Source organism: Lepus europaeus, chromosome 4, assembly GCF_033115175.1.
Source record: "Lepus europaeus isolate LE1 chromosome 4, mLepTim1.pri, whole genome shotgun sequence".
Classification (NCBI taxonomy): Eukaryota; Metazoa; Chordata; class Mammalia; order Lagomorpha; family Leporidae; genus Lepus; species Lepus europaeus.
Genome location: NC_084830.1, coordinates 99,588,425 through 99,602,616, shown reverse-complemented (window position 1 = coordinate 99,602,616; position 14,192 = coordinate 99,588,425). Strand labels below are relative to the sequence as shown.

Genomic DNA, 14,192 nt, shown 5'->3' with positions numbered 1-14,192 from the left:
ATGGCCGCTACGGCCAGAACTATGCCGATCCGAAGCCAGGAGCCAGGTGCTTACTCCTGGTCTGCCATGCGGGTGCAGGGGCCCAAGCACTTGGGCCATCCTCCACTGCCCTCCTGGGCCACAGCAGAGAGCTGGACTGGAGGAGGAGCAACCGGGACTAGAACCCGGCGCCCATATGGGATGCCGGCACCACAGGCACAGGATTAACCAAGTGAGCCATGGCGCTGGCCTCAGCATCTTATTTTTTATCCCACGTTTTCCCCTACAGAGATATGAATTCAAAGCAGAGGCTTAAATACAGTGCACAAGTGAGAGCAGGATTTATTTAAAAGAGAGAGCGAATGTACATTCACGTGTGAGTGTGGGCCACCCCACGCGGAGCGGCCATGTGTGTCCCTTCTTTTTATGAGGTAGGGGGTGGTGCCCTAACTGAATATGCAAATGAGGTGGAGTTCGGGGGAGAGTTTCATGGCACCTCCGTGTGGAGCTTAGTGTCCAGGTAGCCATCTTGGCATTTCCTTCCTGGTCCTGGATAAGACACAGGTGCATCATGGGAACATGGGCAAACTGGATTGAAAGGTGGTGATGGGGGTTGGAGTTAAAGTGTGGAATTACCCAGAAATTAAGGAAGCAAATCTTCTACCTGTATTTATTCCTACCTGAATCCCTTGCTTAGCTCCCTTATATCAAATCCTGCAAACAAATGTGAACAGTGAGGACTATCATTAATTCCATTTCACAGGTGTGGAGACTGAGGCCCAAAGTCATAAGACAGGATCACAGCGGAGCTCACTCTGGAACCTGAGCAATCTGACATCATGGTGGGGATGATGCCTCCACCTCTGCCACCCCTCCCCCCAAATTCAGGAGAAGGAGAGGGCCAGCTTCTTGGCCTTTGCTGTCCCAGTGGTGTCCTGGTTACATGGTCGCTAAACACTTGCTGAGCCTCCCTGGGTTCTGGGCCCTGGCCCAGCTTGTTTGGGAGAGGGCTGCTCTGGTCCCCACCCTGGGGCACCTGCAGTGACATCCTGGGTCCTGTGCGTGAGAGGGGACAGGAACAGATCTCGCTCATGTTCTCGCCCTGGGTGTTGCAGGAAGGACTCTCACTGTCTCAGCCCTGCTGGTCCTTCCCCTGTGCATTTCATCCGATACATTCTGAGCAGTGGTCAGGGTCAAGTGTACTCTTGCCTTGCCGCTGAAGATGTGCACAGGGACTGTTTGTTCTCAGGATGCACCTAGGCTGCCACGGCTTCTCTGCACCTGTACCCAGGAGCACAGCCCTCCCTGGAAGCAGGCATACCTAACTCTGGCTTCTGCTGCAGCCCCCTTCCAGGCCTCCACCCGGGTGGGCCTAGCCTGGCCTCTGGAGGGGCCACAGAGGCCTGGAGCAGGCTGTGCCTCCTCCTCCCAGGGCCTACAGACTCCATGCCTGGCTCACTCCTTCCCCAGTAGGCCCAGGCTGCCTCTAATTGCCCAAAGCTCCGCAGTGAAAATGGGAACTTTCCTAAAGGTTGGGCGAGGGCATGGGAACCCCAGCCTCCCTGCTCCTGCAGGCCTTCCTGCCTCCCTCCTCCACTTGGAGGAGAGACTCCCCTCTGTCTGTCCCAGGCCACCTGGGGGGGCTCCCCGCGTCCCCACCGAACTCCACCCCCCACAGGAGAACTTTTACATTGTCATGCAGAGCCGCATCCTTCCTTATTGTGGATTCCAGAGCGGAGACTTGGCTGCGTCTTTGCATAAGCAGAAGAGGCATTACAATGTATTTCCCCAAACAAGACAGCCCTTGGCCTCTCAGCAGGGAAGGTCTGCGGCTTTGAACATTTTCCCCAAGGTTTCAAGATTCCAGGATCAATTTCTCAGACGTGGCTCAAGGACATTGTCGGGGGCTGCCCCTCCCACTGCGGTCTGGGGCGGGTTGAGCGGCTTCTCCCCAGCACAGAGGCCTTGGGGGGGTGGGTGGGTGGGGGAGCAGGGCTGGCGTGGGGGGGGGGGAGGAGCGGCATTTATTTGGGGGCCTCCGTTAGGGGTCTTCACAAGCCTATGCTGTATCACGTTTTGTCCATTTCCTATTATTCCACATCCTCCAAAATGATGCCCTCAATCCCCCATTAATTCAACACCTTTTTAGTGAGCACCTACTATGCGCTGGTGGACATGGCTGGGAACGGTTGTGCTGGGGGTGGGGAGAGCATGGCAAAGGCCCTGAGTGGGGACAGGCTCCCCATGCAAGGAGCAGCCCAGAGGCAGCAGGGCCGGCTCCTCCCAGCCTTGAGGTTGTGCTGGGGTGCTCCAAGTGTGGTGGGGTGGTCTTGGGATAGTGAGGATTTTGCTTCAGGGAGTAACTGACTCCCTCCTTGGAAACAGATTTATTGCTATGACTTTTTTTTTTTCCCTTTCAAATGCTCTTCAGCTATCTGAAGAATTTGGGGCTGGAGGGGGAGAGAGAATTCCAGGCGGAGGCAGCAGGAGAGGGCGGCAGGCTTTGGGAAGGAGGCTGACCTGCAGCCAGCAGCCAGGATTCCAGGAATGGAGGAGGCGAGGCGAGGCAGGGCCAGCGAGAGGGCTGGGCCAGCTTCTGAAGGCACGGGGAGCCACTGGTGGGTTAGGCAGAGGGAGGAGTGGTGGGGAATGAGGAGGCGGGAAGGGGGCGGGACGCAGGTGGGGCCCCTGGCACCCGTCTTGCTGTCTGAGAGAGGAGGGGGTGCGGGAGACTGCCTTCTCTCTCCTGTCTCTTGATCGGCCACTTCTGTCAGCTCTCTGCAGGGCTGCGGCCGAGGTGGCGCAGCTGCCGCTGCGATTGAGGATGCACTGGGCATTTTACTGTTGAGTTCCAGGGGTCGCTGGCCCAGGTGAGCCCTGGGAGGGCTCCTCAGCTTCATCTGAACGGCACCATGGGGACCAGGAGCAGCGGGACTCCGGGACTTGGTGGGGGGGCGGTGGTGTGGGGTGGGGAACAAGGCCTTTTCACAGCCCCCTGAAGCTGGTGAGGGGAGCTGCTTGCTAGGGGTGGCGGGGGGTGGGGGGCGGAGGGTGAAGCATATTTCTCATGCTCTACAGGTATCAGGTATCAGAGATTGGGAGGTAAGACAGCAGCAGGCCCGCTGGTCCCTGTGTGTGGTTGGGGCCCTTTGTGCTCCACACCAGGGACAAGGAGACAACCCCAGCCAACTGCTCCTGGGAGGTGGGTTCTGAGGCCTGGCTCTGTCTGGGGGTGACTGAGAGGAGGGCTCCTGGATGGGTCTCCCCTACGCCGGCTGAAGGGAGCGAGGCCCAGCAGCTGTGAGGAGGGCCAGGTGCAGAGCCCTGTCCCCGAGAGCAGGGACCCTTGGCTGACGGAGGAGCAGAGGTGTCCCAGGAGAGGAAGGAGTCGCAGATGCTGGCGAGCGGGACTGAGGAGACCTCGAGAGCAGGCCATGGCGGGGTCCGAGCAGTCTGCCCGCTCCCCGCCTGCTGCCGTGGGTGTTGCAGATGCCCTCTGCTGCTCCCGTGGCTGACCTCCGGCCACCGAGGCTTCTGGAGGGCCAAGGCGAGGGCGCCCCGCCCAGCTGCCCCCCAGGTTGGAGCCTCCCCAGCCCCTGGGCCCTGCCACATGGTGGGGCTCTGGCCGCCTTGCCGCTGCGCTTGCAGCAGGATGGGGCCTTGGTCTCAGGGGCTTGGAGCTGAGCTGGGTGGGGTGGGGTTGGGTTCCGGAAGCAGGCTCAGCCTTGCCCAGCTGAGCAGGGGCTGCCAATTTGATGTCTTCTTGCATGGAATCCCACTTAGGGGTCCTCACCGTGCCCTCTTCCCCAAGACCAGGCCTCAGCAGCCCCCCTCCCGGTGGTGGGACTCCCACGAGTCACCAGGACCCAGAGACCGCTGACTAGAGCTGTTTCCAGCTCCTGAGTGTGGTCCAAGTGCCTGGATATGGGTGTCCCAAGAAGCAGCTTAACCCTACACCAAACACCCCTTCCCTCCCTCCTTCTGACCCCAGGACTCTGGCACATGCTGCTGCTTCCGTCAGAAGTACCAGTCCCGCTTCACCAAGCTAACTCGTTCTCGTCTCTCAGCTCTCGCGACATACAGGCAGCGCCGGGCAGTCTCCCCGGAGGCGTGCCGTCTGGTTTCCCGCCTATCCTGCAAAGCCGTCTTCAGCACTGCAGTTCCCTGGAGCTGCTTTTATTGTGGCTCAGTGTCCTTCTCTGCCCCGCTCTGCTGGGTCTGCAGGGCCTGCCCTGGGCCCCGGGGGCGGTGGGCAGTGGGCTCCCACCAGGGACCAGTGCTGGCTTGGTTTGAGAAGTCCCGTTGAGCAATGGAGAGGGGCTGGCGCTGGCCCGGGGTTTGCCTGTCTGGTGGTGTCAGCATTCACTCACTCGGGCTGCCTTTCCTTTGTATGTCTGATGTTGCCAGTCCCAGGACAGCAGGCCTGCGGCAGTGGGGGCCAAGCGCCTCTCCTGTTCAGAGCCTTAAGAGGACTTTGCCAGGTGGGACAGAGGTTAAACTGGGATCCAGGCCTCGACCTTGGCTGCATACCCAAATGCCTCGGATGCGGGAGTTAGAATAACCGCAGCGGGTTCTCATTGTGCTGCGGCCTGGCATTCCCTGACCAGGCTGCCCGCCTGTGTAGTCCCCTCGGGAGGGCCTAGCTTTCTGAGTCACCTGGGCAGAGAGAGGGGCAGCAAGCTCCTCGGCGTCATCCCACAAGGGCACAGATCCCATCCTGGGGACCCCTTCCTCAGGAGCTCAGATTGCCTCTCACAGGCCCCCACTCCAGGCTGGGGACCCCTGGGGTCAGCAGAGTGACACCCCCTGGCTGCCCCCTGAAACCTGCTGGTGCCCCCCGCCAGCTGGGAGCTGGCTGCCTCCTTCCCGTGCTGTGCCCTTGGTCTGTGCCCTCCTAGGTCCCACCCAGTGGCTGGGGCTCAGGTCGTGTCTGCTTTTTTTGCTCCTTGTGTGCGATCAGGGTGCTTTTACCTTCTGTGGGCTCAGTCCCGGCTGGAAGAATGACCTTCGTGGTCGGCCCTGGCCTCTCTGTCCTCACCTGCCTCTGCTCCTCCTGGCTCAGCTGAGCCTTGCCCTGGTCACGGTCACGGCCTCCTTGGTGTCTACTATGACTTTGAGCCAAACTCTGGGAGCCACACTGACCAGGTTTTGTGCGCAACAGAGAAAATAATACTTTAGGACAACTTAGAAAATCCTCTTCCCTCTTAAGAAATATTGGCTTCTCGAACCATTATGTATCTCAGTGTAGAGCTGAGCGACACGGATGTCTGTGTCTCAGGGTGTGTGTATCTGCCTCGCGGACCTCCCGGGGAATGGCAGGGCTGCATGGTGTAGGACCCATGTCTACTAGGTCCTTCCTTCAAGCTCTCATAGACATCGGCCCATTGCCCAAGTGCAGAAAGTCAGGTCAAACAAGAGCTGGTTCTAGCAGATGGAAAACCATTATCCTGATGTCACAAGGGGAGATGGCCAAGCCTCCCGGGGGTCCGGGAGCCCTCCCTGGGGGGCTTCACCTTGTCAGCTGCAGGTGCCAGGTGGGCACCGGGACATCTGGTAGACCCCTAGGATCCGCATTCACCCTGTCCCTGGACCTGTGCCAAGTCCAAAGTCACCGTGACAGTCTGGGTTCCTGTAGGTCTGCTCAGGTGCTTGTTCCCTCAGGAAGTGTATGTGGCGGGGAGGGGAGGGGTAGCGGGCCATAGTGAGAAGCTGGGTCTGCTGGTGGAGAAGCTCCAGGAGGGACTGTGAGCTGGTGGTCCCACGTGGGGCCTGGGGTTCTCGCCAGCCCCGGCCCTGTCACCTGGTGCTGTCTCTGAGCACAGCAGCGAGGACAGAGCTGCTGTGCTCCGTGTCCGTCTCACTCATCACGGCTTCCTGTTCCCCCTTGGCGCTCCTATTGCCCAGGTGTCTGTAGACAGATGACAGCTACTGTTGCTCAGGTGGAGAAGTTGAAATTGGGGTACGGAGCGTGCATGGCAGCCTCTGGGGTGGCAGGACTCAGAAATGGCCGGTCAGCAACCTTGGGCTAGACTGGGTGGGGGGGTGACCCTCCATGCAGCAGTGGCACCCATGGATCTGTTCTTTCCTGAGGACCTGCCCTGGGCACTGGGCACACAGGGAGGGAGAAGGCAGCTGATGCTGCAGCCCCCAGAGCCCTGGGCTTGATACGGAGACCCCGGGAAGGGACTGCTAGGTGGCCCCCATGGGGAGAGGGTTTGGTCACATGGTGAAGGAGGTGGCCCTGAGAGGCTGTGTCAGGGAGGACCCTGCGTGTGCCAGGGGCGCGCTGGGGTCGGAGGAGCATCAGAGGGCAGAGGCCTCTGCAGAGCCCAGCGTGGGGTGGTGCGGGGACCGTGATATGCGGAGTGGGAACTCCTCCAGCCGTGCTGCCACAGATTCCTCAGTACCTGTGAGGCCCGCAGCATCTGCTCCAAAGAACATTTCCACATGTCGAAAGTACAACACACAGGAGTAAAACAGGGGTAAAACACAAAGAGGTCCCGCAGGTTATACCTCTGTGGATTCAACCAACCACTGATTGAACATATGTGTAGGCGGCCGACGTGGTGTGGAAGGTTAAGCCATGGCTTGCAACACCGGCATCCCATATGCAAGCGCCAGTTCAAGTCCTAGCTGCTCCACTTCCAATCCAGCTTCCTGTTAATGCACGTGGGAAAGCAGCAGTGCTTGGGCCCCTGCCACCCACGAGGGAGACCTGGATACAGCTCCAGGCTCCTGGTGTTGGCCTGGCTCAGCCTTGGCCTTTACAGCCGTTTGGGGAGTGAACCAGCAGATGGAAGATCTTTTTCTCTCTTTGTCTTTCCTCCTCTCTTTGCCACTCTGTTGTTTGAATAAATAAATCTTTTTTTAAAAGAAGATAGCTTTTTTAAATTTTATTTTTAAATATTTATTTATTTATTTGAAAAGCAGAGTTACGGAGAGGCAGAGGCAGAGAGAGAGGGAGAGAGAGAGAGAGAGGTCTTCCATCTGCTGTTTCACTCTCCAGATGGCCACAAATGCCTGAGCAGCGCTGATCTGAAACCAGGAGCCAGGAGTCTCTTCTGGGTCTCCCATGCGGGTGCAGGGGCCATCTTCTGCTGTTTTCCCAGGCCATAGCAGAGAGCTGGATTGGAGGTGGAACAGCTGGGACACGAACCAGTGCCCATATGGGATGCAGGCACTGCAGGCGGTGGCTTTACGCACTATGCCACAGCGCCGGCCCCAAAGATAGCTTTTAAAAATTGTATCTGTGGAGCTGGCGCTGTGACATTGCTGGCAAGGCTGCCCCCTGCAGTGCTGGCATCCCATATGGGCACCAGTTCATGTCTCTGCTGCTCTACTTCTGATCTAGCTCTCTGCTAATGCTCCTGGGAAAGCAGAGGAAGATGGCTTCAGCCTGGCTCCGCCCTGGCCATTGGTGACCACTGGGGAGTGAACCAGGGATGGAAGATTTCTCTGTGTCTCCTCTCTATATAACTCTGCCTTTCAAGCAAATAGATAAAAACACTGCGTCTGCACTCCACATGTACAGACTTTTTCTTTGTCCTCACTGCCTAGACAATACAATACAGTATAGCAACTATTCATATGAGGTGTTCATATCAAGTGTTGTCAGTCACCTAGAGATAATTTAAAGTCTAGGGAGGCTGTGCATGGGTTATATGCAAACAGCACACCCATTTTCTGTGTGTGTGTGTGGATTTGGGTAACATTGGAGGTTCCCAGAACCCTCCCACTGTGGACACCCAGGGATGCCGGTATGTGAGCCACAGCTACAACAGAACAGGGTGATACAGTGATGTCAGCTCCTTGCTAACATCTAAACACCAAGACCTGACTGGCGTGGGGGCTGCGGGAGGGACTCCAACCCCCGGCCCCAAGAAGTGATGCAGCAGCCACCAGCAGCAACCCTGCAGCGATTCTGCTGGGGACAGTCCCGCACTGCCTGTGTGCCACCCCTACCTACCCTGGGCTTGTCGTTCATGCTCCTCCTTGAAGGAAAGACACGTCTCGGTCTGAGGCAACAGCAAAAACGCAGCTCAGTTTGCCTGCTCAGTTAGGGCTCCGGGAGGAGAACTCCCAGCTGGGGCTGGGGGTCACTCAGGAGGCAGCAGCAATCGCGGCAGGTGGTGGCGGCTGCGGGGTGGGGGGGTGCATGTGTGTGTGTGTGTGTGTGTAATGTGTAGAGGGAGAGAGGGGAGGGCCAGGGTGGCAGGCGATGCCCTTGCTAAGCCACAGCAGGTGCGTGGGTGGGCCTGCGGCTCCTGCTAACGTGCCCTGGCTGTCTTTCAGGTCAATGAAATCTACCACGACGAGTCCTTGGGGGCCCACATCAACGTGGTTCTGGTGCGCATCATCCTGCTGAGCCACGCAAAGGTGAGTGAGCCTCGCAGTCCGCAGCCCTGGCCTCTGCCCCGCCTCCACCGAGAGTCCCTGCCTGCCCAGGCCACCCTGCTCCCCCGCTGCGGCCCCTGGCTCGCCAGCGCCTGTCCCCTCCAGCCTTTGTCTTACATGTAGGGATGGGGAGGCCCACACGGGGACACGACTGCCCCTGAGGGGGGGGTTGTCGCTCTCAGGTCCCCAGAGGCAGGGCGCGCCGCGGGAGGCAGAGGGAGGCCGCGGGTTCTGTGGAAAGGACCAGGGGTCCAGGCCAGACTGGTGGTCTGTGTAATTTCAGCAGGCCCGGGGGGGCCTGGGGCAGGTGGCCCCGAGTGTGAGTTGGGACTAGCTGGTTTGTACATGGAGGGCGGCTTGCTGGAATTTGCTGTGTAGGAACTGACTAGTCCTAGGAGGGGCTGTCCCTCCAAGGTCAGTGAGACCCCTAGAGGTCAAAGCTTCAGGACATGTGGCTACTCAGGCCTCACTAGCCTTTTGCCAGGGCCTTAAATCTCTGCAGTCCTCTCTTGCCTTGGAGCTTAGCCCCCATTGCCCCACCAACACCCTTTTGGCCCCGCCCATGTCCTCTTGCCCCACCTGTCTCCTTGCCCCACATATCCCCTTTTGCCCCACCCAGATCCTCTTGCCCTGCCTACTCCCCTTGCCCCACCTGTCTCTTCCTGCCATCAAACTTAGAGACCTCTTGCCCAGCAGTGTGTTTGGGTCTGTGCCTGGGTCCCCGGGTAAAAGTCACCAGAGACAATGGCCTGGGGTGGGTGTGAGGGAGGAAGGGCCTGGCAGATGGCCAGTTGGGGGTTACTCTTGGTCTTGCTCTTGGTCACTCCATCTGCAGGGCAGAGGGGAGGTGTGTGTGAATACAGAGCCCATTTCACAGACAGGGACACTGAGGCTTCCTGGAGGCCACACTTATTGTTCAGGCAGTCTGCGGTCTGACTGCATTCAGTGCGTGGGGAATCAGAGCGTGATTAAGACCGAGTACATCAAGCAGGACACGTATCTTGTATGTGAGGGGCTCCACCCCCAAGCTCAGAGTCTGAGAAAGGAGACCACACACCTTGACAGTGGCCGTGATGGTGCCGTGGGACGAGCCATCGAGCTGGTCCTGCGCCATTGTCCTCACTCCAGGGAACAGTGGCACTGAAGTGAGTGAAGGAGGCGTGGGTGGGACCCTGGGCGTGGATCTCTATGCACGGCAAAGAGAGTGCAAACCACACCAAGGAAACCCCTGGAATGACGGTGAAGTAGGGGCCCGCTGGTGCTCTTTAAGGCCTCCGGCAGCTTTCGAGTTAAACGGCACAGAAGTGTAGACTGTAGTAGCACCAGGGGTCTTCCCGGCGGCAGTGGAGAGTGTGGGGTGGGAAAACTTTGTGCACAGTTTCATGGCTTTTTTTTTTTTTTTGCAACAAAACAAACGTACCTTTTCATTCCACTTGCCCACAAACATTGTGGTTTTTAAGATTTATTTATTTATTTGAAAGGCAGAGTTAGAGAGAGAGAGAGGGAGAGACAGATCTTCAATTCCACTGGTTCACTCTCCAAATGACCACAATGGCTGGGGCTGGGCCAGGCCCAGGCCCAAGTCAGGGACTCCATTCAGGTCTCCCATGTGGGTGGCAGGGCTCCAAGCACTTGGGCCATCTTCCACTGCTTTCCCAGGCACGTTAGTAGGGAGCTGGATCAGAAGTGGAGCAGCCGGGACTGGAACTGGTGCCTATATGGGATGCTGGCATTGCAGGCTGTGGCTTAGCCTGCTGCAGCACACCGGCCCCTCCCACAAGCTTTCAAATTAGTAAAATCAATAGTCCAGCCACATTTCTCCTTGCCGTACAGAAAGAAGATGCACTTTCTTCTGGAGGAATTTCATAGAACTCAAAGTATACAAAAGAGGTTTAGGTCGTAAAGAAAGGATCTGAATTGTATACAGTAGGAACCATTCTGGCTGAGCAAGTGCTGTAGAATTAGGGGTGAAAGCTTAAGTCCATTTGAAAAATAAGCAAAAAAAAAAAATACCTCGTAGGAAGGAAAACATTGGAACTTCAGCGGCAAACAATTTGGAAAACTCATAAAAATGGGAGCACCACACAGACCATACTTCAAAGTCCATGGAAAAGAGAATTCAAAGATAACTGATTGTGGTGCAAAAGAATATGGAAATCCATGCAGTTTTTTAAAAAATACAAATTTACCATGAACTCTTTGAAGACCCCCCATATGCATGCACTTCACATTTTTGCAACAAATTACAATCTTCCAATGCCATTTCCTAGGAACTTTTTGAAGCACCCTGGGTCAGAACCTGGGGTACTGCTGGAGCTATCTTCAGAGGCATATTTCGCAGCCACAGACCCAGAACCCAAGGAGAACAAAAATAAATGAATGGTTCAGAAAAAGTGGAAATCACTGAATTAGAAAAATAGAAAAAATGGGACTAATCAAGAAGAGAGCTTGGAGCAAGCAAATCTCTGACATATTTAATCCAGAAATGAGAGGACACATGAAGTAGACAGCTGCCTCGGTCCATCTGGTTCCGTAACCAAAGATTCGTCCAGTGGTGGATCAGAAATACTTTAAGGGGCCGGCACTGTGGCATAGTGGGTAAAGCCGCTGCCTACAGTGCCAGCATCCCACATGGGCACTGGTTCAAAGTCCCAGCTTCTCCACTTCCAACCTAGCTCTCTGCTATGGCCTGGGAAAGCAGTAGAAGATGGCCCAAGTCCTTGGGCCCCTGCACCCACATGGGGGACCTGGAAGAAGCTCCTGGCTCCTGGCTTCAGTCTAGCCCAGCCCTGGCCATTGCAGTCATTTGGGGGAGTGAAGCAGCAGATGGAAGATTCTCTCTCTCTCTCTCTCTCTCTCTCCCTCTGACTCTCTGTAACTCTGCCTTTCAAATAAATAAATAAATAAATCTTAAAAAATACTTTAAAAGGAAGCAGAACACTGCATCTGTCCTGAACGTGCACAGTTCCACTGTTCCCTGGACATCACAGGAGAACGCTGTTTTGGGCCCTGTAAGGACTCAGAGGAGACTGAAACCTTGTGGGAGGATGTGTGGAGGTTCTGTGTTAACACTGGGCTGTTTTATTCAAGCACCTCAAGCACCATGGACGTTGGTATCTTTGAGAATCGTGGAGCCAAATCCCTCACAGATACCAAGGGTCAGCAGCAGTATGACTGTTACAAGACCCTCCTCCTGGCAGAAGGGAAGTGTCTAGGACCCTCAGCCCAGCCGGCTGGGTCTGCAGGGGAGGCCCTACCCCTCCCGTCACCGAGTTGTCTTTGTCATGGGAGCAGTGTTCAGTAGAGAGCCAGCTGATCCAGTTTACATTTCTTCTTCTTTTTTTAAGATTTATTTATTTATTTGAAAGGCATAGTTACAGAGAGATGGGGAGAGATCTTCCATCCGCTGGTTCACTCCCCAAATGGTCAGGGCTGGGCCAGGTTGAAGCCAGGAGCAGGAGCTTCATCTGGGACTCCCGTGTGGGTAGCAGGGGCCCAAGCACTTGGGCCAACTTCTGCTGCTTTTCCTAGGCATGTTAGCCGGGAGCTGGATTGGAAGTGGAGCAGCTGGGATGGGGACCAGTGCCCCGAGGGATGCCGGCACTGCAGGTGACAGCTTTACCTGCTCTGCCATAGCACCTGCCCCTCCAGTGTGTATTCCTAAGCAAGATGCCTGGGCTGCAGCCTTAAAGTGGCTCAGGAGGACGCTTCCGTCATCAGTGGGAGGACGATGGGGCACTGAGGGATGGCCACGGGATGGAGAAAGGCCAACAAACCAGAGCCGTCAGGAGCCACCTGCAGAGACCCTCAGTGCTGGGTGAGGAGGGGCAGGGACACAGTGGGGGGAAGACGCTGACCCCTGAGAGGAGAAGCCGATGAGCAGGAGGTTCCTGGCGCCAGCCCAACCAAGGAGGGCGGCCAGGAAGAGCCGGCATGTGAGGCAGAGAGGAGAGGCTGGAAGTGCTTGTTTGGGGCTTGCTGAGTGAAAGCAGCTGAGAATGAGGTCCTGGAAGTACCCCTGTCTCCGCTGCAGTGGCAGGCAGAGCCAGAGAGTGATCAGCTGTCGCTGGGTTTGTGAGATCTGAGAAGCAGGTAACAGATGGCGACTCGGCAGCTACAGCCCTGTTGAGAGTGAGAAGAGGAGCATGCTGGCAGAGAAGGGCTCTGCATGGCTGGCTGTTAGGCTGCGAGTCCATGTGGCCGCAGGAAGACGGGGGTCCCATGGTCTCATGTGGCACAACGAGGAAGACGCGTCCTCTGGGTGCTGTGCTGCACACGTGCACCTGAGTCTCCAGGAGGAGCATTGTGCCACATTGTCTCCACGGAACCTTCTCTTTGGACCCTGAACATTCTGCAGAGCTGGCTTTGGGAAGTGCAGGCTAGGGGCAGTCGCAGTGTAATGGGAACTAAGAAAAAGCTGGTAGACTCATCAATGTGGTTGTGAAATTCTAGACAGTGACGTGACGTGAAATTGTTACTGGACAAGAGCAGACAAGACTGCAGTCGTTCACTGGTAGTGGGGCCTGGAAGACCCCAAGGATAAAGGACGGCTTGTAGCACTGATATGGGAGGGAGCCCGGGGATGGCCAGGTACAGCCTTGTCACTCAGCCCAGGGACGTGTCTGAGAATTGCACTGTGGGGCAGTTCTGTCGTTGTGGTAACGCCACAGCATCTCCTTGACACAAGACAGGTGTGCCAGCACCAGGAGACAGAATCCTACAGACCACCACCATGTGTGAGGCCCATCAGTGGTGGAAATTATATTATTATAAAATATCTGGGATAACCCTAATAAGACAAACACAGGGCCTATAGGAAGAAAATTGCGCCTTGTTAATGATGGGGCAAAAAAAAGTGAAAAACATGAGTGAGTGAAGAGACGCAGCTGGCCCTTATGGGAAGATTGGGTATAATAGAGATGTTGATTTTTCCCAGATTAATAATTGGAAATTTGATGAAGTGACTCCAAGGTTTATCTAGAAATATGAACCATCAAGAATGGCTAGAAAAGCCTTGGAAGCCAAGCAAATAAAGAGATTTAATCAAATGTCTTATGGAGTGAGAAATAACTCAAATAACACTGTATTTGCATAAGAATTAACATATAGGTCAGTTGAATTAAACAGCTAACTGCAAATACCCACCAATACATAACCCAGCATGAGGTAAATATAAATAGAATGGGTGTATGTAATATAAATAAATATAAATATAAATATAAATTTAATACATCATAAATTAGATTATCATGAATACAATCCAGTAAAATATTAAACTACTGAAGCTACACAAATCTAGACAAAATATATTGACTATCAAGGACTTGCTATGCACAATTCCAAGAGAAAGTACAAAGGGGAACAGAGACATATGTGAACACAACTTGAAGGGCCGGCGTTGTGATGTAGCAGGTAAAGCTATGTGATGCTGGCATCCCTTATGGACACCAGTTTGAGTCCCAGCTGCTCCACTTTCAATCCAGCTCCCTGTTAATGGCTTGGGAAAGCAGTGGAGGATGGCCCAAGTGCTTGGGCCTCTGCACCCACATTGGGGACCCAGATGAAGCTCCTGGCTTCGGCCTGGCCCAGCCCTGGCTGATGCGGCCATCTGGGGAGTGACCCAAAAGATGGATGGTCTCTATCTCTGTCTCTCCCTCTCTTTCTGTAACTCTGCCTTTCTAATAAATAAATCTCTAAAAATATATATGTACCCCAAACCAAACCTTGTATGGAGGAGCATGTGAGTTCACATTCATCCAGGAAATCAGCTAACATTGTTTTATTTTTACTGTTTATTTTTTAAAAGATGTATTTATTTA

The 14,192-nt window shown here is 55.3% G+C and overlaps 1 protein-coding gene across 3 annotated transcripts in view; it reads left to right on the top strand.

Annotated features, from left to right (window-relative positions):
- Window positions 1-14,192, top strand: part of ADAMTS2 (ADAM metallopeptidase with thrombospondin type 1 motif 2) — a 234,129-nt gene that overhangs the window by 154,919 nt on the left and 65,018 nt on the right. For all 3 annotated transcript variants that reach the window (XM_062188545.1, XM_062188544.1, XM_062188543.1), the window contains exon 5: window positions 8,272-8,355. In XM_062188545.1, the coding sequence (XP_062044529.1) occupies window positions 8,272-8,355 (84 nt within the window). The remainder of the gene's footprint in view (window positions 1-8,271; window positions 8,356-14,192) is intronic.